Source organism: Bactrocera tryoni, unplaced genomic scaffold (genome assembly GCF_016617805.1).
Source record: "Bactrocera tryoni isolate S06 unplaced genomic scaffold, CSIRO_BtryS06_freeze2 scaffold_7, whole genome shotgun sequence".
NCBI classification, from domain to species: Eukaryota; Metazoa; Arthropoda; class Insecta; order Diptera; family Tephritidae; genus Bactrocera; species Bactrocera tryoni.
The window spans coordinates 2,696,715-2,722,336 of NW_024396366.1; the positions used below are offsets into that span (position 1 = coordinate 2,696,715).

Here is a 25,622-nt window from a genome sequence, read left to right on the forward strand (position 1 = left end):
AAAGAGACATTGGTACTTAAGAGTATCAAATGACTTGTCTTTTACAGGGAAGACTAACGATTAACGAATTTTACCAAAAAGTGTATTCGCACCACACATCATTAATCCTCAACAAAATTGGTTGTATGGAAGTAGGAGAGGAAGCAATACATCTTCTTACGGAAAACTACCGTGCTAAAGCCCTTGACACGTTTGTCAGAGGACTTTCGGGTGACCTTTCTAGGCTTCTCGGCATCAGAGAACCAAAAAGCCTACCAGAAGCTCTTCACCTTTGCCTGAAATTAGAAAATCAAACATTCAGATCAAAACACGCTAACAATCAGCATGACCATAGTAATTACCAACATCAATATCCTAGACAACAATACAAACAACAGAAATTTCTTCCAACTTTTAACCATTAATTTCCTCAAACCAAATTTCATCCCGAATTAGCTTTTGTACCAAAATCAACTCAAATATATAATTCTTACAGCCAACAACGCTATCTCCAATATCCAGTAAATCAGCAACATGGTTACCATAACCAAAATCCATTTAATCAATCACCAAATAATCCTCTTTCAAGGCCACCAGAACCACCTCAACCAATGGATGTAGACGTTAGCTTAAGAACAAATGCTATTACTTACGCCAATAGACCAAATCCCAAATTCACTGTCAAACGGCCATCCAATTTTTCAAACAAAAATGAACTGCAACCAAAAGTTCAAAGAAACTTTCACGTAAATTCAAACTTTGAACCTTACAGTGAACAAAATAACCTATACAACAATGATTCCCAAAACAACGAATACAACTACGACTTTTCCGATACAACAGAAACCGACGAAAACGAACAGACCTGACAGATGTCCATTTTTAAGATTAAACAGCTCTTCGTTACCTTATTTTAACTGAAAAACGAAGAGTGGAGAAATTTTAAAAATTCTAGTTGATACAAGTTTCAATAAAAACTATCTATATACAATCAAATTTTGTTCCAAATCCCAAAGAACAACCCTTTTTACGCAAATTCAATCGGTGGGAAAATACACATTAGCCATCACACTTTTTTAAATCTTTTTAATATTGAAGAATGCAAATTGAAATTTTTTTTGCTACCTACTCTTACAACTTTTCACGCAATTTTTGGAAGTGATAGTTTAAAGGAATTATCAGCATAATACATACTGTTGTCCTTAGTATGCATGTCATGCATGTCGAACGAGTGTTTTGGCTCGTTGGCCGGTATGGCCGCCTGAATGCCGGTGCAAGCCTTTTCAATGGCCTCTACATCTGCATAACGCTTTCCTTTCATGGGAATCCATGTTTGATGAATTCACGGACAGTTTCGATGGAATTTCCGGTGATCACGGATTTTGAATGGCCCACATGTTGATCGTCATTTATGTCCTTACGACCACTTAGAAAACGTTGAAACCACTCGTGCACTCTGCTACGGGATAGGGAATCCTCGCCATAAACTTGTTTCATCAATTGAACCGCTACAAACATACTGACACTTAAAACGCAATAAAATTTATTTATTTATTGATAAATTCACTTCCAATCGATGAAATGTCATGAAACTCACTCACTCTCACTGGTCAATCGATAAAGATAGCAGATTCTAATACACCAGTCGACATATAGATGGCGCCACCAGGGGGAGCTAGATTGAAAAAGTCCTGTTTACTTTGGAACGCACCTTGTATGAACACTTCAGAAAAAAACGAAATTAAACAACTTGTTCAAAAACATCGAAGTCTATTTTCAGAACCTAATGAAAAACTAATGTACACAACAACAGTAATAGCGGAAATTAGAACAAATTTAAACACCTGTATACTCAAAATCATACCTATATTCTGTCAGTTTAAACCAAGAAGTATAAAAACAAATAAATAAACTATTAGAGGACGGTATTATTAGAAAATCAAGATCACCATACAACTCACCTATATGGGTTGTACCTAAAAAAGACGATGCATCAGGCGAACAAAAATTTCAGAATAGTTGCTGATTACAGCTACAACTGCTGACAGATATTCAATACCGGCGATAAATAAAGTATTATCACAATTAGAAGAAACCCGAATTTTTTCAGTAATCGACTTAAAAAGCAGTTTCCATCAAATTCCTCTTAGGGAATCTGACGTGGAGAAAACAGCCTTCTCAGTGAACAACGGAAAGAACGAGTTCACAAGACTACCTTTTGAACTGAAGAACGCCCCATCCATATTCGAACGTACATTACCATGTTCCGATCGAAAATTTGAAGGGATTAGATTACATTTAAGCCCTTCATATCCCAACCCTGTTCTTACTGCCGTTAGAGATTTATAAATCAGATGTTTTTGACAATCAGCCATAAACAGCAAAGTATTGATTAACGGAAAGTATTGTAATGTCGTACCTTGTTATAAAAATTGTGTTTTTTTTTCTAAATTATCCCCGCTCAATGGAAATAATTTGGGGATTGTTTGATTTTAACCGCCTAGCAATGAAACGTTTGCTCCATAATCAGGTAATACTAAAAATGGATGGTCTATGTGGAGCAAATTCAACAAGGGCTATTTGGATAAAAGCAAGTATATGTATAAATATTGTTACTATAACTTCGTTTACTTATAATGTGTATATAATTCAGACTCGTGGCCAAATGTTTTGGGAAGTCGATTGCCAGGTGAATTCAGATGCATTTTTTAAAAACAACTTTCGAATGATGCGCATTCTTCATTAATTTGTGCATTATGTTTAAAGGCTTGGAGAAGACAAACACTAACTACCGGCAAGCAATTCAATTATAAAAACGCATTGCTATTGCTTTATATGCTCTTGGCTCTTCTGCAGAATTGGAAATATGTTCGGAATTCGTAAAAGCACTGTCTGCTCCATTCTAAATGATTTCTGTCATGAAGTCTGACGATGTTTGTGGCCTTTGTATTTGAAGAAATTTCCAATGAACGAAGTTCAATTGCGCGAGTATTTAAATGGTTTTGAGTCATTGGGTTTCCCTCAAGTGTTAGGAGCTATAGGTAATAAGTTAAATTTTTTACAATGGAGCTTTTATATATTTTTAAGTTTTAGATGGTTGTCATATAGAAGTTCGCCCAGCTGCAGGAGATGCGGTTGACTACTACAATTACAAAGGCTAGTATTCCACAGTTATTTTGTCTTTAGTAGATGCAAAGTAAGTTTTTTCATGAAGCTCGTTTAAAGACCTAGTGTATTTCTTTAATGTTGTAAAGTGGCTTTTACCACCTTACAATAATTTACTCCAACACTGTACATCATTTATCCTTACCATACCTCAACATAGTGCTTTCCACCATACTAGAAATATCTTCACCTCACTGCATCGACCAAAGCTACGCACACAATTTACCTCACTACGCTGACCAAAGTTGCGCTATGCTTCTATATAAGCAAGCACTTCACACCAAATTCGATCATTTCTTCCAACTCGCCAGCCAGGACGGTCATACAGCAGCAAGCAGCAATATGCAGTGGTAAGTGAAGTAGTTAGTTTTTGTAGACATTGCGTTGAAAAGGTAGCACACCAATCGGTGTGAAATCAGTGCGCGCAATGGCTCGACCGTAGTCTCAGTTGGTTTGCGATACCACAGCTGCGCTGCCTCGAGCAGCGTCACTACCGCAGCCTGCACACCAGTGAACCGTTAATATATCAGTCACAGCTGCGCTGCCTCGAACAGCGTCACTACCGCAGACTGCATACTAGTGCACCGTTAATATATCAGTCACAGCTGCGCTGCCTCGAACGGCGTCAGTACCACTGCTTGCACACCATAGTGCATCGTTACCAAACTAACGCGATTAACAGGCGACTCGCACGTAAGTACAGACAAGAGAAAAGGAATAGTTCTCGAGGAGTGGCTAACCGTAGGCCAACGCGTTCGGTTGACATATTAATATTTTTATAATTTCTCCTTCGCAGGGGATCCATAGAATACTGCACTGTACCGTACAGTCAACACTGTGTCTGGGAGTGACTACTCCTCACCAGAATATAGAAGGACCACCACCTTACCGTAATTACCGTGCCGACTTCGACAGGCCTGGCACACCAAATCCAATCGATTCCACCTGATTCGCCATATAAATATAAGCTGGTCTGGCTGTTCACATAAGGGGTGTGGATACATCTATTACAAAAAGTAAATATTTTTTGCTAAGGGTTCGTGGGTCCCAAGGCAGACCCTGGAACGGCTGAGCATACCTCAGCTATGGACGAAACCCCATTACAATGTTATAGATGTCGCTTTATATACATCAACGTTGGTAGTCCAGGTCGTTGTAATGACTCTTCAATATTTGAGGGTTTATCTTTAAAAAGCGAGTTGGCACAATCTACTATATTGAGTAGACAAATATCGTCAGTTAATGTTCCAGTCGTTTTGTTGGGCGACTCTGCGTTCAAAATTGATGAACATTTGATGAAACCGTACCCATTTTGTGTGAACCAAACTTTGAATAAAAAAAAATTCAACTATGTACTCTCGAAATGCCGAAGAGCGGTAGAGAAGACTTTGGATTTTTTAAAGGGAAGGTTTTGACGGGTTGGGAAAGGCTTGGATAACCACATGGCCAACACGAGAATTGTCATCACAGCGTGCTGCGTTTTGCACAACTTTTTAAATGAGGAAAATGATGAAATTAATGAAAAGTGGATTGCAGCACAACAAATCGAAAACGAATCTCGGCAGTTGCCAGAAAACGTCTCTTTCATTTGTGGAAATGTAAACCCAAGAGCAGAGGAAATAAGACAAGAGTTCGTTCGGTATTTCGGTGAGTTATTGCATTCAACTTTGAAATATTATTAAATCTCTACCAGCAACCGATCCATACTTAAATATCTCATAATTTAATTCCAGTACAAAAAAACAGATATTTCTATGTTTTATATATTATATACATATATATTTTCATATTCATTTTCCATTTTCGTATTCATTTATTTATATGTATATGTATATCTTAAAACTAAAACTTAAAAGAAAAATTTTAAATCTATTTTTGGGGACGAAGGAAGTCAATGAAAGCGTCCTTCACTTCCTTTGAATCATTAATGTATGTTTCTAGGAGAGAAAGACGCTTTTATTATTGTTATTGCTGATTTTTTCTTCCTTACAGCATCGCTTGACGATGGCCGAGCGCAACTACGCGACGTAGAAGGACCATCGCCTGGCTTGGGCGCGGCGACTCTCCTTCATGTCAACTGAAAATAGAAGAAACAAATAAAAGCGTAAAGAAACATTCCATAAACGTTTTTCATTTTAATACGTATATTGGAATCTACTCCAATGCGCTTTAAACTTACCCACAATGCTATCCTCCACAAGTTCGGCGGAACAAAAACTTTTAAAGCCGCCTACTGCTTGGTGTACCGCCTCATAATATTTCCACCGACTAGGGGAGCCACCCGAAGGGCCAATTTTCTGCTTTTCTTGTCTAAAAATAAAAAAAAATATATTTAATATTATATGTTTACTTTATAATTTATTACTTACCTGTATTTGTTAGTGAAATTGTGCAATTTTATCTTTATTTCCGTGGACGTATAATCGTGTCCAGCCAGCATCATTGCACAAAACATTTCGTCATATATGTGATTGTTTTTTCTCATAGATCGCAGCTCTGGCATTTTTTGTTGCCATATCTCTAATAAGTCGGTCTCGGCAGCCTCACTCCACACAACTCTCTTCTTTTTTTTAGATTTTTCCATTTTGTTTTTATTTTGTTCTTTTGTTTGTAATAAACGGCAGTTTTTTGTTTTTTTTTTTTGTCTGTTAGTTTTAAATTTTGACAGTCTATAGTGTGAAAATCAGCTGCGATTAAACAAATGTGACCAACAGATGGCGCAAAATCAGAGTCGCACAGAGATATTTAGCGTGAATCAGTTTCAAATCACTTTGATGAAGTGATTTTGAACTGTCATTTTTGTATGGCGAAATCTTGATAAATTTGTAAGGTTAGTGGAATAGACCACTCAATAGCCGAAATCGTGTGATTAAGTGTCGGTCTGAACATGGTATTAGACGACATTCTGAGACAATATATAGGAAAAATATGTTATGTCTATATAGATGACATAATAATATTTAGCAAAGACGAAAAATCTCATTCAGAGCATATTGACAAAATTTATGATACACTCCGTAAAGCTAATATGATAGCACAAGCAGACAAATGCGAATCAAGTAAAATTTTTAGGATTCATAATTTCTTCTGCTGGTATTTCCACAAACCCATATAAAGTAAAAACTATTGTAGATTTTCCATACCCCAAAACACTTATAGACCTTAGATCATTTTAGGACTTTCAGGATACTATAGACGTTTCATAAAATATTACGTAAAATTAGCAAAACGACTCACAATTCTTCACCTGGTAAAGCCAACATAGTAGCAGATACTCATTCAAGACACACAAGCACAACCTAATTCCTACTGTAGAAGTACCCATAAATGTTTTCAAAAACCAACTTTGGATCTCTTTAGGGAACGAAGATAGTTACTAATTTAAAATGTCATTCCCTACATACCATAGACATGTAATAATTAAATAAACATTTTCCTCAGAAAACCTAATTTCACTTTTTAAACGTTACTTAAACTCTTCGGTGATAAATGGCATATTTACTTCCGAAGAAATAATGGGAATAATTCAACAATAATACGCAATTCACTTTTCTAATTATAAAATTCGATATCCTCAAACGAAAGTTGAGGACATTCAAAACAAAGCAATATTAAAAGAACATAAACTTTTATGTTATTTTCCAAAAATGAAAGCAAAAATAGAAGCTATAATTAAACAATGCAAAATCTGTAAAGAAAATAAATACGATCGTCATCGTAATAAACCATATTTACTTGAAACCCCCATTCCACAAAATACTGGTGAAATAGTTCATATACATACATACTTATATACAGTACAGAGAAAAATCTTGTACTTACCGCAGTAGACAAATTTTCGAAATCTGCCCAAGTTAGATTAATAGAATCAAACCCAAATTTCAAAAAATTTTACATAAATCGTTGCACCTACAAATATAATTACTCAATACACTCTACAACCGGGAAAAGACCAATAGAAACTTTTTTTGGAAGACGCGTTTCAATAGACCAACATCAATATGAAAACTTGAGAGACATTGAGAAAACAACAGATGAAGGACTTAGAAACTCACAACAAAACTAGAAATCTAATAAAAAACCTACGCCTCAGGAGAAATAATATGTGTTAAAATAAATAAACGAACATTCTCAAAATTGGTAAGGGTGAGCTCAGGCTACTACCGGGGTCACAGCTGGCGGATAGTACGCAGCCCCCGACCAAGAGCTGCAGGAGAGGAGGGCTTGGCTCAAAACGCCTAATACGCCCAATAAACCTCCAGCGAAGAGGCGAGAAGATGCCGCCTTTAAATAAGCGTCCACAACCCCCACTGGGGTTGCACCGAGGGAGAACCTACCCACGAGAAGGAGGCAACAAAGCGACGAGGGAACCATACAGTGAGCAGCACCAAAAGTGCACAGACGACGGCGAAAACCCTGGACAAGCGCCCATCAGAATCGAGGCCAGTAAGGTTCTGATTATGGAATACTGGAAACCAATATTGCTATTACTGCTCTCACCTCCGTCTCGTTAAAACACTGGCAGGTCTTCAAGTACGTTCAATGCACGTTGCCAAAATTTTTGTGGGCGTACAGGTTTCTTTGAGACGAGCTCCTGATTCGTGCCTGAACCTGGCCTTGAACACAAGCTCCCATAAGGACATAAGACAACATAAAGAACAACAAAACAAAGATGCTCAAGACGAGGAATACGGGACCGCGTTCCGCAGAAGTAGTAGGATACTTAGATTAGATGGTTGGCCCAATAAACGCGGACAATTTAATCAGCGTCATGTTGGAGAGTGAAGCAAACTGGGAGATTATCAAGAATTTCGCAGCAATCTTGCTTCGCAGCAAAAAGCGGGACCTGGACGCAGGTGCGCAGACGTAAATCTCCACCCTGAAGTAATGCAAATGCGGTCCCAGGGTGGGCGGCGGTTCCTTAGAGGGGGGGTTTTTAGTGACCTGTAAGTGGTACATACCGCTGCTGTGACGATAGCACCGATGATGCGGAAGGCATTTTCCACCCCCTCACACACAAAAAAAAAAAAAACATTATCAAAATTAACAGCAAGATATAGAAAGGAAATTGTAAAAGAAGGCAAATCTAGTATCGTAATCACAGAAAAAGGACGAACAGTACACCAAAGTAACATCAAAACCTAGCATATCTTTCTTTATTTTAATTCTACAGATTTTTCGTACATTTGGTGTACGCTGCCTTTAAAATAATAGACTATACGAATTCCGTACAGGACCAGTTAAAATTCAAACAGGAACATTTCGATTGATACACAAAGTGGACATAGGGGAATATCAGAAAGCACTAAACGATTTAAGTAATACGATTAAAACAAAAATTAGAGAAGAGATTCCACTCCTTCCTATACTCTTTAATGAACTAAAACTGACACAGACCTATTTAAATAGACTAAAACCAAAAAGATTTAGGAAATCAATAAACGAAATAGGAACAGTCTGGAAATGAGTCGCGGGAAATTCTGACCCTGACGACCTTGTAACACTAAAAAATCAAATTAATAACATAATTGAAAATATCGAATAAATAACAATTAATAAAGTCATTTTCGACAGAATTAATAATATTTCTGCAATATCAAACAAAATTTTTATAGAAGTACTACAAACAAATGAAGTAGTCTTCCTATTGAAATCAAATATAAATTAAATATAATAAAAGAAGAGATAATAAATATATAATATGCAATACATTCGGCAAAAGCCGGCATAGTTAATTCTTATATTTTGTCAAATAAGAAATTAAATTTATTAAAATATACGTTTAGAAAAAATAATTTTACATTGAATAATATCGAAGAATAACTCGAATTAGCAAATGATAAACTTACATCAAATGAAACTATGTTGTTATACATACATTATTGGAATACCATTATTAGGAATATAAATAAGATTCCATATGAAAATGTAATAGTGTGTAAGAATAATAAATATTGAGCATTAAGTGCAAATGTAACGAATAAAATAATATAAAAATATGTAGTAATAAGAATATTATAGACATAAGAAACACTACCTGTGTCTCACGTCTACTAAAGAGCAAACCGGCAGAATGTATTTTAATAAATAATCAACACATACTATCGGTAGAAAATGTATCACCTGGCATTATATTACTAAACCAATATAACGGTACGATAAGAATAATCTCGCATGATAAAGTGATAATCGAGATTTCATTATCCGTCATTTACATATTTTGTTATTTTGCTGTAAAATTAATTAGATTAGATCAATTTGCGTACTTTGAGTATTGAATTGTATTTTCATTTCCTAATTTATATATTATACAGAGAAGGCATCAGATGGAATTCAAAATAGCGTTATATTAGAAGAAGGCGTGGTTGTGAACCTATTTCACCCATATTTCGTACATGTCATCAGGGTGTTAAGAAAATGTTATATACCGAATTTCATTGAGTAGTTTCTGAGGTATGGTTTTTGGTCCATAAGTGGGCGACGGCAGCTTCCTTCTGCCATTTCTTCCGTAAAATTTAGTGTTTCTGACGTTTTTTGTTAGTCGGTTAACGCACTGTTAGTGATTTTCAACATAACCTTTGGTGGGCGTGGTTATTATCCGATTTCTTCCATTTTTGAACTGTATATGGAAATGCCTGAAGGAAACGACTCTATAGAGTTTGGTTGACATAGCTATAGTAGTTTCCGAGATATGCACAAAAAACTTAGTAGGGGGCGGGGCCACGCCCACTTTTCCAAAAAAATTACGTCCAAATATGCCCCTTCCTAATGCGATCTTTTGTGCCAAATTTCACTTTAATATCTTTATTTATGGTTTAGTTATGACACTTTATAGGTTTTCGGTTTTCGCCATTTTGTGGGCGTGGCAGTGGGCCGATTTTGCCCGTCTTCGAACTTAACCTTCTTATGGAGCCAAGGAATACGTGCACAAAGTTTCATCATGATATCTCAATTTTTACTCATGTTACAGCTTGCACGGACGGACGTACAGACAGACATCCGGATTTCAACTCTACTCGTCACCCTGATCACTTTGGTATATATAACCCTATATCTGACTCTTTTAGTTTTAGGACTTACAAACAACCGTTATGTGAACAAAACTATAATACTCTCCTTAGCAACTTTGTTGCGAGAGTATAAAAATTATAACTGACGCTAATACAATTATAGCTGACGCTAATATTTGAGTTAACATAAGTAATATGCTGACGCTAATATTTGTCAACAGGAAGTAACATCCGCCACGAGCCGCTAAAGCTACAATTCCTAAGAATTATAATATATGGGACAGGTAGAATAAGGTTACTTTTTAGCTTAAGTATAAAATGTAAACCTTACAAAAATTAAAAAAAAAAAATTTTTCAAATAACAAGTGCCGCCCACATCTTCCCGGATTTTCGTTGACATGCTTTTGTTTTCATGGCAAAGAGTCAATGTGTCGAAAAACTAACGAGACGACAAAGCATCACAACATTGTGTTGCTGATAGGAAATAAGAGCTGCGCCGATGTTTTTATTAGAGGTAAAAAAAAATCTTTCGATTTAAAGAATTATTCGGTGTTACAAAATTAGCTTAGATTAAGTTAGTCTGGTAGAAAAATTCAATTTTATTTGATTTGTAGAAATATAATGAAAATTTTTTCGGCAAACAATCATATCTTCCAAATAATTGTTTTCAGGCGAGAAAGCGTAGCGAACAATCGTACTTTAACATTAAAAATATTAGTAAAGATTGAAGCACATAAAATATGAAATCTTATTTTTGCAAAATACATTTGTGGAATTTTCTACTTTTTTCCATTCTTCTCAAAATACATTCACCGAAAAAAGTAGATTTTCTAATTTCTTCCATTCTTCTCCTAGATTTTTGTCATCATCATAAAAGCGGTTGAAAAGCTCATACATTCGCAACATCATACTTGTATTGTCAACTTAAATGCCAATATATTTGACTTATTATTTGGCAATAACTAAAGGGGTTGTCAGATCCGACAAAAGACATAACATTTTCAGTCAAGACCCTGTGATATAGAACAATAGAAGTCAAAAGAAAAAAAAAACAAGTTCTGTTATAAGGGATAGAATAACACCATCATTGCGTGAGTACTCCCCACGGTCGTAGTAAATACACAATTAAGTTTACGGAAGCCGAAAAAAATTGTTGTCTGATTCACTATCCCTAAACTACAAACGGCCACATTATCCAACTATAATATTTAAAATTACCTGTGTCAGGAAAATTGTATTTTTGTAATCGCATTTTTCTTCCGGATACAACGTTCGTTATGACATGTTCTTGTGGAGTGTGTTGGTAAACTCGATCCGTCCATTCGCCAATGGTCACTATTTCACGTCCTTCTTGGTATATAGCACCGTCACGAGTCTGGAATTATAAATAATTAGAGAAGAAAAGTTTACTATCTACAAACTATCATATTTGGGTGTGTAACGTAATGCCGAAAATCAAAATTTTGAAATTTAGAAACCCCACAGTCAAACCACCGAGAAATGAAAACACAGACAAATCAAAACACCGACAAATCAAAACCCCAACAAATTAAAACACTAACAAATCAAAATACCGACAAATCAAAGCACCGATAAATCACAATACCGAAAAATCAGGAAAAGGTGGCGTTGTTCGCTCGAGGCCCTGCGGCCTTCAGCCTCCGGCCACGAACACTCTCAGGATCATAACCCTTAGTCAGTAGAATTCTCAGAAATAAGGGCAGATAAGATAAAATATTTCACACACGATGGCATTTTTGATGTACTGATTTGTCGGAGGATGGAGTCATGTGTAGAAGTTCAAGAAAATGAGGAAAGTTCTCTGATCTCCATTCACTTGGGAGTGGCCAGAAACGATTCTTTTACACATCGCCCAAGTAGCTCACGACTTCCGGTCTCTGGCCAAGTATTCTCTGGGTAGCCTGAGAACATCCGTTCGAAGGCGAGCCAAAGTGAGAAGGCGAAACATCCCCTACATAGGGTTGTGGCAAACGAAGTAAGGACTACGATATCAGGGCATGCACCTGGAATGTCCGGCCCCTTAATTGGGAAGGTGCCGCTGCCCAGCTGGTTGATGTTCTCGTGAAAATAAAGGCTGACATCACCGCCGTCCAAGAAATGCGATGGACGGGACAAGGACAGCGACGAGTAGGTCCTTGTGGCATTTACTAAAGTGGCCATATAAAGTAGCGGAAGTTTGGCATGAAATTCGTGGTTGGAGAGAGACTCCGTCGCCGAGAACTATCATTCACTCCGGTGAATGAATATCTAGCCACAATCCGCATCAAAGCGAGGTTCTTCAACATATCGCTGATTTGCGCCCACGCCCCGACGGAAGAGAAGGACGATGTGACCAAAAATGCCTTCTATGAGCGCTTGGAGCACACCTATGAGCGCGATATAAAAATCGTGCTTGGCGACGTTAACGCTAGGGTGGGCAAAGAAGGTATCTTTGGCAAGACGGTTGGTAAATTCAGCCTCCACGAGGAAACATCCCCAAATGGGTTGAGGCTGATCGACTTCGCCGGGGCCCGAAATATGGTTATCTGTAGTACTAGATTCCAGCATTAGAAGATTCATCAAGCCACCTGGCTGTCTCCGGATCGAAAAACCACCAACCGGATGGATCATGTTGTGATAGACGGAAGACACGTCTCCAGTGTTTTAGATGTGCGTGCGCTCCGAGGTCCTAACATCGACTCGGACCACTATCTTGTTGCAGCCAAGATTCGCACCCGCCTCTGTGCAGCAAAAAACTTACGCCAACAAACACAAGGAAGGTTCGACGTCGAGAAACTGCAATCACAACAGACAGCCGAACGATTCTCTACTCGGCTTGCACTCCTGCTCTCTGAGAGCACTCGGCAACAACTCGGTATAAGGGAACTGTGGGACGGCATTTCAAACTCCTTACGTACAGCTGCGACCGAAACCATTGGTTTTCGAAAAGTGCAAAAAAAATAGCTGGTACGACGAGAAGTGCCGTGAAGCAGCGGAGAGAAAACAGGCTGCCTACCACGCACCGTTACGATCGACCACAACACGTGCGGGATGTGATAGATACCGAGAGTTGAAGAGGGATGCGGGGCGCATTTGCAGAAAGAAAAAGAAAGAGGCTGAAATGCGTGAGTACGAAGAGCTTGATAAGCTGGCCGACAGGGGTAATGCTCGAAAATTCTACGAAAAAATGCGGCTGGTTACAGAAGGTTTCAAGACTGGAGCATACTCTTGTAGAACCCCCAAAGGTGATCTAGTGACCGATGCCCAGAGCATACTTAAATTATGGAGGGAACACTTCTCCAGCCTGCGGAATGGCAGTGAAAATACAACGCCAGGAGAAGGCGAACCCGATTCCCCAATCGATGACGATAGAGCAGACGTTGCATTGCCCGACCAAGAAGAAGTTCGAATAGCAATTACCCGCCTGAAGAACAACAAAGCGGCGGGGGCCGACACGGCGGCAAAGAACTGATAAGGAGCATGTATCAGCTTCTTTGTAAAATATGGTCGAACGATGGCATGCCCAACGATTGGAATTTATGTGTGCTCTGCCCAATCCACAAAAAGGGAGACCCCACAATCTGCGCCAACTACCGTGGGATAAGCCTCCTCAACATCGCGTATAAGGTTCTATCGAGCGTATTGTGTAAAAAAATTAAAGCCCACCGTCAACAAACTGATTGGACCTTACCAGGTGGCTTTAGACCTGGCAAATCAACAACCGACCAGATATTCACCATGCGCCAAATCTTGGAAAAGACCCGTGAAAGGAGAATCGACACACACCAACTCTTCGTCGATTTCAAAGCTGCTTTCGACAGCACGAAAAGGAGCTGCCTTTATGTCGCGATGTCTGAATTTGGTATCCCCGCCAAACTAATATGGTTGTGTAAACTGACGTTGAGCAACACCAAAAGCTCCGTCAGGTTCGGGAAGGACCTCTTCGAGCCTTTCGATACCAAACGAGGTTTCAGACAAGGTGACTCCCTATCGTGCGACTTCTTCAACCTGCTGCTGGAGAAAATAATTCGAACTGCAGAACTTAATCGAGCATATACAATATTTTATAAGAGAGTACAGCTGCTGACGTATGCCGATGATATTGATATCAAACATAACTTTGCAGTTTTAGATAGTTTCGTATATTTAGGAACCAGTGTGAACACCATCAACAATGTCAGCCCGGAAATCCAACGCAGGATAACTCTTGCCAACAGGTGCTACTTCGGACTGGGTAGGCAATTGAGAAGTAAATTCCCCTCTCGGCGAACAAAAGCCAAACTCTATAAGTCGCTCATAATTCCCTTCCTGCTATATGGTCCAGAGGCTTGGACGATGACAACAACTGATGAGTCGATGTTGCGAGTTTTCGAGAGAAAAGTTCTGCGAAAGATTTATGGTCCTTTGCGCATTAACCACGGCGAATATCGCATTCGATGGAACGATGAGATGACATTGACATAGTTCAGTGAATTAAAAAACAGCGGCTACCCTGGCTAGGTCATGTTGTGCGAATGGACGAAAATACTCCAGCTCTGAAAGTATTCGACGCAGTACCCGCCGGGGGAAGCAGAGGAAGAGGAAGACCTCCACTCCGTGGGAAGGACCAAGCGGAGAAGGACCTGGCTTCGCTTGGAATATCCAATTGGCGCCACGTAGCGAAAAGAAGGAACGACTGGCGCTAACTCGGCTATAATCGCGTAAGCGGTGTTTACGCCAATAAAGAAGAAGAAGATTTGTCGGTGTTTTGATTTGTCGGTATTTTGATTTAGCTGCATATTTATCTTTTGTCAGTATTTTGAACTTCGGTATTTTAAGTGTATCCCATCATATTTCGATGACAAACTATAAAAAAAATCAATAATTCTATCAATTTTTCATTTAAAAAATGTAATTTTTCATATTGCTACCAAGTTTTTTCTTTAAGGAAGATAAACTTGATTATGTATAAACATATATTTAGAATTGGAAAAACGTGGTATATATCTAACCAAAGTTTCATAAAAAAATAGTTTTTAGTTTTTATAGTAGATTGTTATTACAAAGACGGGTTATTAATTACGGTTAATCGATTCGTAGTAGCGTTTTGTTTTTATCGATTTTGTTGATTGTTCTGCTTCAGAGAAGCGCCTATATTTGACAACTAAATAGTAGTATACATGAATCTAAAAGTAAGTAAGGAATTTAAAAGAAAAATAAAAAACTGATCAATAGTTTCGGATTTATAGTGAAATATGCCGCGTGGAACAAGTCTTTCAGAGTTTAATAATTATAAGGGGCAACCGTTTTTTTTAGAATCCACGCTACAGTTCTAAGAATTTTATATATTTTATTTGCTTCTATCTATTAACTTAAAAAAAAATTCGACAAGTATAACTTTTTATATATTTTACCTTATCAATAAATGTGCAACCATGCAAACCGGTTATTTGACAACGGCGTACATCAGGAACTTTTAGATATGTATGCAATAGCATATTGAAAGTGAAAGATAAATCCTTGCTCGGGTTATATACTCCAATGTGAAAATGTAACTCCTTTTCTCGTAAAATCAGGCGATATGTGATACGAAATCTGTACAAATAAAAAATCAAAATTATTGAAAAGCGAAATTTTATCTTTTTCTTGTCATATCGCGTAACTCGATAGTAACGGGTTTTTCAATAAGAGCGCTAAAAATTTGTTTAAATAAAACAAAAACGGTTTGGGATATCAATAAAATTCTTTATTCCTGTGAAAGTACATTCGTACCATTATGTATGGAACTCGATTTCTTGCATGGCCACCACGGGCATGTTTGCAGAAGTAAAGACGCTGAACCTAATTTTCGTCGGTTTTCAAGCATAAATCGGCCAATACTGCCGCAACTTTTCGTTCGATATGCGTACGAAATTCATCCGTCGTCGCTGGCTTGTTGGCATAGACCATAGACTTTACGTAGCCCCACAGCAAATAGACTGGACCATTACGTGAGATAACACGTTCACCAAACTTGGTTTTCAATAAATCGATTGTGTCCGTAAGGAACAAATTCATGGTGAACGATGCCCTTGACTTCAAAAAAGATAATTAGCATCGTTTTCACTTTGGATTTGCTCATTCTTCCGGCCTTCATCAGCGACTTCTACCCGGCCGGAAACACACCACTTCTTGCTAAAGCAACATCTGGGTAAGCCTGCTTGATCATATCAAACGTCTCTGTCGCAGATTTACCGAGTTTCACACAGAATTTAATCGCGTACCTCATCAAAACCACAGCTAAGGCTTAGCCTTTACAATTGAAAAAAAACCAATGCACGAAAATATAAACAATCAGAAATGAAATATGCCGATTAAGCATAAACATAAGGTCGTTCCCTTTATTATTGTTTATACTATATTACTTTTCGAGCATTGACCAGTAAATTCTGCATATGCAAATAATGTACACAAACAAATACACAAAATGTTACAGTATAACAACTTGAACAATTTTTGTTATTATAAATAGTAGTGATATTCACATTTTCAGTTCAGTTCAGAAGAACCAATAAAGTAGAGTGCTGTTAATTATAACAACTTTGTGTTTTTATTTAATCTTGGCTCTACACATCTAACTGCCGCAGTCGAAGAGTTATTTTTTCTGAAGAAAAATAACAAAAAGTACCTACTATCGATATCCACAAGGATATTCAACCAAAATTTTATTGAATCATTATTGATGAACATTCAGTATTACTTTCGCTGGACACGGTGGTGAAGAAAACATAAAATAAAAAAAAAACTAAAAATTAAAAGTAATTAATTAAATTGCATAACTGTGAAGAAAAAAAACTTTAATTACAAACACAAAATTCATATATTTATCGCAAAATTTAAATAAATAAAAAAAAACTTACGCTAAAAGTTGAGAAGTGAAAATATATACTATACTGTTAAAATTCAACCAAGCAGAAGAATTCTGACGTATTCGTTACAAAACATCTTTAAACTATAAAACAACAAAAAAACATTAAAATAATGAAGGGCAATAATATTAAAAACATTTTTGAGCAGCATGCCAGTGCATCTAGCGAGCATAATACATACATAGTAGAAGCATAGGGAATCTTAGAGAACCATATTATTGTTTAGAGGAATGGGGTCTGGTACAGAATAGAGTTAGTACAAATAGCAACACACAATCAAATAGTAGCAATAATTTTAGGCCAAATCGCAACCCAGTAGATCAAAATAATTATCAAGGCAGGCAAACAAATAACCGGTTTCAAAACCAAAACAATAATTCGAGGCAAGATAATCCCCATACACAACAACAATTTTCAAGAAATTTAGGAGCATATAGAAATCTAATATACGCAAGAAGAAACCAAAATAATGTCGCTCATCTTCAAGAAAATAATACTGATACAGAAGAAACTGGTGAGGTAAATTTTCAATTAACCAGCGAGAACAACATTTACCGATAGCAAATTTAACAATAGGTAAAAATATAATTAAATGTTTAATCGATGCCGGTTCTACAACCCTGATCGACGATCATTCATTAAAAGAATATAAAAGGACTAAATTAATAAAACCTAACATAAGTATATAGTACACTATCAGGACAGATAAAAGTAGACTTTGAAATTATAACAGAAGTACCTCAAGAATTCAATAACCCGAATAAAATGGCTTGGAAGGCAACCCCATTCAGAAATAAAAACTTCAAGGGAGTAATTGGTCAAAATATACTAAAAGCATTAAATGAAAAAATTAATCTTGAAGAAGATTTTCTTGAAATTAATAACAATAAAATTAAATTCATATACATATGTATACGAAAATCCCTACACTAGAACCCTCAACCTTAAATTTGGAAAACGTATCAAAGCTCTATAGAGATGATATGAATGAGGAGGGAAAAATATACATATATAGATTTGATTTTGCGAAAATATTCTAATATGTTTTACAGAGAAGAAGAAAAGTTAACCCACACACATAATATAAAACACCACATAATAACAAATACGAATAAACCTGTATATTCTAAAATATACAGGTACCCAAAGATACACGAAGAAGAAATTAAAAGGCAGGTGAATGAAATGTTGGAGCAAAATATTATTAAAGAAAGCTTTTCCCCTTACAATTCTCCAATTTAGATAGTCCCCAAAAAATTGGATAATTCAGGGAAACAAAAATGGCGTATTGTTGTAGATAAATTTCCTATTCCTAATATAGAGAATATATTAGACAAATTAGGAAAAGCAAATTACTTTTCAACAATTGACTTGGCGAAGGGATTTCAAGTATTAATGGATGAAAACGATCAAAAGAAAACTGCCTTTTCTACCCCCTTCGGGCATTACGAATTCATCCGTATGCTATTTGGATTGAAGAATTCCCCTTCCACTTTCCAACGTTTGATTAAATCGGTACTTAGGAATATATTAACAAAATATGCGTTGTATATCTCGATGATATACTCATTTTTAGCACTTCCATAGAAGAGCATATGAACAGCATAAAACCAAATTTTTGCAAAATTAAGGGAGTTCAATCTTAAAATCCAAATAGACAAATGCAATTTTTTTTGCAAAGAAACTCAATATCTTGGTCACACTTTGACCACAGAAGGAATTAAACCTAATTCAACAAAAGTTGAAGCCATTCAGAAGCTAAAGCTTCCCCACACTCAAAAAGAAATAAAATCATTCCTAGATATAACAGGCTACTATAGGAAATTCATAAAGGATTATGCTAAAGTAGCCCACGGACTTACAAAGTACCTAAAGAAAAACACCACAATTAATATAAAAGATACTCAATATATAGATGCATTTGAAAAATTTAAAAAAATGCTCATTAACCCTCCGATTTTGAAATACCCAGACTGGTCTAAAAATTTTTAACTAACAACAGATGCTAGTGATAATGCAATAGGAGCAGTCCTTTCTCAAGAAAATCACCCCATCGCTTACGCTAGTAGAATCTTAAACGATCACGAAAAACATTATGCTGCAATCGAAAAAGAATTGCTTGCTATCGTCTGGTCAGTCAACTATTTCCGACAATATTTATATGGCAAACCATTTGAACTCCTAACACCCCATCAACCACTTGTTTGGTTGCACACAAAGACGAAAGGAAAAGATATTAACCCAAGACTACAAAGGTGGCTCTTGAAACTTGGCGAATATAATATACATATTAACTACATAAAGGGTAAGGAAAATAAAGTAGCCGATTTTATGAACCGAATAAATAGTCAATCAGGCTACATATTAAACGCCGAAAACGTTGAAGAAGATAACAGTACCCATCAAAACTTTACACCACTCAATACAGTATTTAACAGATTTGCAACTCAAATTATAATTACAAATAATAAAACGCAAGACACGAAAGTAGAGAACGGTAAAATCAAAATATATATAAATTCAAATGATATTGAGACTAATTATATGGCTGATTTGTTTAGGCAACATATAAAGTCGAAAAGGGTAGGAATATATACCGAACTTCCCGATAATTTATACAAACAGGTTCAATCCAAGTTAGTAGAGTTATTTAACACTGAAGTAAAATTTTATAAATGTAGCCTTAACGCGAAAGATGTTAGCAGTGAAGATGAATTATTCAAACAAATTGCTAAATATCATATTAATGAAACAGGACAAGCAGGAATAACAGAAAATTATGAAAGTGTCAAATCAATTTACTACAAAAACCTCAAAATTTTCGTAAAGAAATATATAAATAATAGTGATATTTGCAACAGATCAAAATATAGTAGGAACCCTATTGAAGCAAAATTTAATATCACAGAAACACCATTTGATGTAAATGAAATTTTACATATAGATGTTTACACTATAAAGAAACATAGTTTTATCACATTCATGGATAAGTTTTCAAAACATGCAACAGCCATACAATTAGAAGACAGAAATAGTAACACAATTATAGAAAATAATTACTGATAACGAGTTCAACTCAATAAATGTTAAAGATTTCCTAAAGTCAGAAGAAGAAGTACATTTTGCGAAACCAATGACAACACGGAACATTTATTGTTATTGTGCGTGTAGTAATATGTATGTAAAATATAAAATGCTTATTTTAAGCAAATATCTAAAATATTAATAAAAAATAAATATGTAGAAATATTGTAGTGAATTGTAAGTGTATAAAAAGGGCATAATATGGAAGAAAAACTAACCATAAGTCGAGAAATTGCAAAATTAAATTTGCAAAATTTTCAACTTTAAATGCAAATATCTCGAAAACTATAAGTTTGCGGCGGCAATAATTATATATATTCTTAATCTGGAGCATCAGCACTATCCAACCATACCACTTTTAACTCTGAAATCGTGGGATGGTATACTAAAGTTTCCCCTAATAATTTAATAATTTTTAGTAATTGTAAAATAGAAATAAATAATGTAATTTTTTCCAATTATGATAAAACATTTAAAAATAGCTTCATTTAGTTACCCACATTTATGTACAATAATACAAAATTAATTTTATCATTAGACGAAATAGTCTTGAATGAAATAGACAACATCAAAAATATCAAAGAATTAAAATTCGATAAAAATATTCACTCAACGTCAATCATTATAACTTTTGTAATCATATTATTGATAATAATTATCACTGTGAGTGCTATTGTCCACATATACAAAAAATTCTCAATACTTAGAATAATAATTCGGGAGAATTTTCAATCAAGGGAAGGAGGAGTTACATCAGTAACAACGATGGCAGCTCCAACTTCAAAAGCACCAAAGCCACAGCTAAGGCTTAGCCTTTACAATTGAAAAAAGCCACGAAAATATAAACAATCAGAAATGAAATATTCCGATTAAGCATAAACAGCAGTTTTTATTATTGTCGCTTATTACTTTGTAGCGACACTTACACAATTTATGTACAGAACGACACTTACGCAATTTGCTTGCATAAGGGTCGTTCACTTTATTATTGTTTATATTACTTTTCGAGCATTGACCAGTAAATTCTGCATATGCAAATAATGGTCACAAACAACACTGCAAGACGGAGGTAACAGATTGCACAAACACATTGAAACATTTTCAGTTTTTCACTAACACTGTTACATTTTCTGGAATTTTCAATTGAATGGGAGAATACGTAAGTAAGATAGAGAAAAACCATCGACATTCTAAACATATTGTAATATTAACTTGCTAGAATAGGAGGGACGAAAGCCCAATTTTTCAAGAAGAAGAAAACGAAAAGCGCAGTTTATTTTGGATTTTAAAGAGGTAAGTTCCTTATTTCATAATTTGATATTTTATAATTAATTTCTTATATAGTATATATATATATATATATGTTATTAATTTCTTTTATATAGAGTAAACGAAAAAGCTTAACAAGGAGAAAAATTAATTGTGTAATTAAAATGTTTAATATTACAGAAATCATTTGGAGCATTTGGATGCGTATAACAAAGACGCATCATTCAATTAGCCGCATCACCGGTGACTTAGAGGACGAGCATTACGTGGAACTCGCTATTAGTTTAAGTAAATATTTGATTATTTTAATTTTATTATTAAATAAAGCGAAATAATAAAAAAAACTGAATTTTATTTAAAAGAATTGAATTTTCTAGAAGTAACAAATGGGTAACAAATAATCTTGTTACTGCTTATTCCTACTAACATGTTTATATGTTATAGGTAACAAACGGATAACAAAAATAATAACAGTAACAGATATTCGGGTAACAAATACTTTTTGTTATCCATAACACATAAGTAAGCTATGCGCTAACAAAAGAATTTGTTACCCGTAACATAGTGTGAAGAGATTTGCTAACAAATGTATGTATTCTGTTAGAACAAGGCAGCATCCGATATTTGCCATTGGTTAGAGCGAGAAAACCATTGAACATTAAATAGCTATGTGTTACTTTTTTCCCACTCTCTGAACAAAAGTAACAAATATTTTAACGAATGCAAAAGTGAACAATAACAAGTCGCTTACACGTTTGCTAACAGCTACCCGTCTTGCAGGGAAATACACAATATGTTGCAGTATAACAGCTTAACAATTTTCGTCATTATAAAGAGTAGTGATATTCACATTTTCAGTTGAGTTCAGAAGAACCAATAAAGTAGAGTGCAGTTAATTACAACAACTTTGTGGATTTATTTAATCTTGGCTCTACACACTTAACTCGCGCACGCTACGAAGTACAGTCGCGGCGGAAGAAAATCAGTTCTATGACCTTCCGGACAAACCCTGTAGTCTTTCCATAAATGACAAACCTAACTGAAGAGAAACGTCAAAAGAGCGGGAAAAAATATGGCGTCGTTTGATGACCCATCGGTCTCCTTTTGAAGCGTCCCTATGGAAAATCCCGTTGCTTATACAACGCAAAAATAAGTGATATATTTTTACTATATCTTTTATTATGGTATAAAACACTCGTATACAAGTTTTATATCAGTTGGCAACACAGCGGTGCATAGTTATAATACTATAAATTAAATTTCCCTGACAAACTTTTTAAATCCTCGTAAGATCTAGTGACATAACTTTAGAAAACTTTGTACTAAAAATAATATAACACGAAACTTTTCTTCTTGAGGGAACCAATGACCTATATACAAATGATAGACAACAAAACTAATAATACCGAAAAAATAAATAGCAAAAAAGTTCGTTCAATCCAGGATCGATTTATTAACTTATTCGCGTTCAAAATTAAAAATTTATTATTTTTCCATGTTGCTTCCGTGTTACATACTCGTATTATTAAAATGAATATTTTGACATTGCTCTCATAGCTATTCATATGTACTCTAAAATAAGATTTATCCCGTTCGTTTCAGATCATCCACAATTGAGAAATCGTGGGTACCACTTTTAAAGATGGCATCTTCCGGTCACCCATACTCCACCGGATATCAAGAAAAATTGAGAAAAAAAGTTTTTCTCTATACTATATTACATCTAGAATAACATATGAAAAACCTGAACTCTGAAATAAAAATTTGTGTGAAAAAAAAATATTGAAAAAAATGTTGCTTTTACCATACTACTCCCTTAAGAATAGTAACGCACTCCAATGAAAGTTCAGGATACAATCTGATACCATCAGCAGAGGTGTTTATCAACGTATTTACAAACCAAGACAAAAGAATTCTTACGAATTCAAAATACCCTTTCCGACATACCACAGACATATAACTACTAAATCACATTACATATACTATTGATGAAGAAGGATTAATTATCATAGCTGATGGCGTAAGCTTGGGCAAAATCAAATAAAATAAGTTCCTATATTTTATCAGACAAAGAAATCGAAATTACAAAATAATTTTTATTAGAAATATACCATTTATAAACGTAGACGAAGCCTTAGAGTATGCCAAAATTAAAATTTCTGCCTACAGCTTAGTACGCAGCTCCCAAGAAACGTAAAAACTTCATATAAAAAAACGCTTAAGAAACAGTCAAGAAACTTTCCTGCGATAAATTTACTTGTGCTAGTACGCAGCTCTCAGGAAATCTAGTACTAATTTTTGATACTTTTTTTCAGTAAAATGTGAATATGACAAACCTGGTTTTGCGAAGAAACATCAAATCAACAATTGTTTCTTGAAGGAAATTCGAAGTAATCGTGAAATTCATCATAAATTAGTTGAAATCAATATTATGAAGTATATTCCATTTTGAAATGTTGTATAAAACCTACCAATCATCAACAACATTTCTTAAATCTCAATGAAAATATTTATGTTACCATACACATACACACATACATATTACGCACAAAGTTTGTTTTCTTTGTTTATTCTCTCTTGCTCTTCTAATGTGGATCATTCACAATGCGTGAGCAGCTGTCAAAATTACTTCAGAAATAATGTATTTTTTTCTTGACCAATTACTTGAGAGCTGCGTACCAACCTTACAACCGAAAAAAAACTATTGTAGAGCATTAAAAGTAAAAGCGATAAAGAAAAGAGAATTAATAAATAAAATTGAGTACACAATAATTCTATTATGTGAAAATAAAATTTATGGAAAAATTAAAAATTGCAAATCTTATAATAATTTGTCTATTTGTCCATGAAATGTAGTGGTTGAAATTTCAAATGACACCTGCACAGCACAACCTGTTAAAAAGTAAAGTCGACAACTGCACAAAATTAAACAACCAACATGTTAAAAAAATCGAAGAAATAACTAATGATATAACATTTTTAATTGATTTTAATGGGTATGTAAAATTTGCAAATGAAAATATAAAATTAAATGGATCATATTTGATCAAACAATGAGATAGAAAACAAAAGGTATTTTTCAAAAGAAATAACAGAAAATAAGCCGTTGCTAGCAATATTGCAACCAATGGCAATGCATAGCAAGGTAGTAGAAATTTTATCTTTGAAATCAATTAAAGAATTTCAGTCAAATGAGACTGAAGAAATTTCATTGTTAAGGAGACACCATTATATTTACCTTACTATTAATGCAACAGCTACGTTGATTGTAATGTCTAGGTAAACTTAAGCAAAATAAACATAAAATAAATAAAGAAACAAACCAAGACACAATAGAAATCGTGATAAACCATTTACAAAAATCTACTCCTTCGAACAAAGACGCTCAAATTTGAGGGCGGAGGAGTAATACATAATAAATTAATAAAGTTTGAATAATAACCATTTTGTTCGCATGATATTTACATTGCTCAAATGGATATCTCCAGTAACGATACCGACTTTAGTCCAGTTCGTCACAAACAATAGCGCTTGTTATCAAGTAGCGACGAATAATTATGTAGCTATGTAAATATTTTTTCTCTAATTTTTCTGTTCTTAATTCTGGATTAACAGATTTCTTTGGTTTTTTGCTTAACCTACCAATTTTTCACCTGTATGAATTACATATGTATTTTAAGTTTTAATGCTCAATAAAATGCCATATGAAGATACAATTTGTATACATATCTGAAATTTTATAGTTTTCAACATTTTTTTACACGGTTTTTCGAAGTAAATATAGTTCTTTATTTCATCTTACACGGTTTTCAGATGACATGGAACGTATCCCCTATTTTACTATAGGAAACGCCTCTTTTTTACATGTTTTTTTTTTACACGGTGGCTAAATGAGCTTCAGTCTCCTGCCCCACACAACATCTAACCAACACCGAACACCTAACCACAGCAATATTCTCGCATCCAAAACACTCTACATTCACCGCATTAAAATATACGTCACTAACACGCTTCATTCACCACACTCATCTCGACACCACCTACAGTCCACATCACACATAACTACATTACCACTGCATTTTTCACCACAACCAAAAGGGAACAAAAAGGGCGGAGAAACAAGTTCGTCACTACTTCCTTTTTTCGATCCGCTAACGAAAGCCATGCTGTTCACCCCAAGTGCCAACTTTTAACATTGTGCCAACATCCAATTTTACAATTCGAGCAA

The 25,622-nt window shown here is 35.2% G+C and overlaps 2 protein-coding genes across 12 annotated transcripts in view; both read right to left on the reverse strand.

Moving 5' to 3' along the window:
• LOC120781698 (glucose-6-phosphate 1-epimerase) overlaps positions 1-25,622 on the reverse strand; it is a 223,682-nt gene that overhangs the window by 41,999 nt on the left and 156,061 nt on the right. For all 11 annotated transcript variants that reach the window (XM_040113919.1, XM_040113922.1, XM_040113921.1 and 8 more), the window contains 2 exons: positions 15,548-15,728; positions 11,373-11,529 (listed from right to left, as the gene is read on the reverse strand). In XM_040113919.1, the coding sequence (XP_039969853.1) occupies positions 11,373-11,529; positions 15,548-15,728 (338 nt within the window). The remainder of the gene's footprint in view (positions 1-11,372; positions 11,530-15,547; positions 15,729-25,622) is intronic.
• On the reverse strand, positions 5,028-5,728 carry LOC120781701. The gene is made up of 3 exons (XM_040113926.1): positions 5,514-5,728; positions 5,324-5,454; positions 5,028-5,221 (listed from the first exon to the last, which is right to left on the reverse strand). Exons 1-3 carry the CDS (start codon positions 5,726-5,728, stop codon positions 5,163-5,165), a joined length of 405 nt encoding a protein of 134 aa, XP_039969860.1. The 3' UTR covers positions 5,028-5,162.

Bases quoted from the DNA above. Each gene is read 5' to 3' on its own strand.
- LOC120781701 (XM_040113926.1), bottom strand. From the start codon at position 5,728: ATGGAAAAATCTAAAAAAAAGAAGAGAGTTGTGTGGAGTGAGGCTGCC. The intron at 5,455-5,513 runs GTAAGTAATAAA...TTTTATTTTTAG, and splicing joins AATTTCACTAACAAATACAG to ACAAGAAAAGCAGAAAATTG. The intron at 5,222-5,323 runs GTAAGTTTAAAG...TTCTATTTTCAG, and splicing joins TGTGGAGGATAGCATTGTGG to TTGACATGAAGGAGAGTCGC.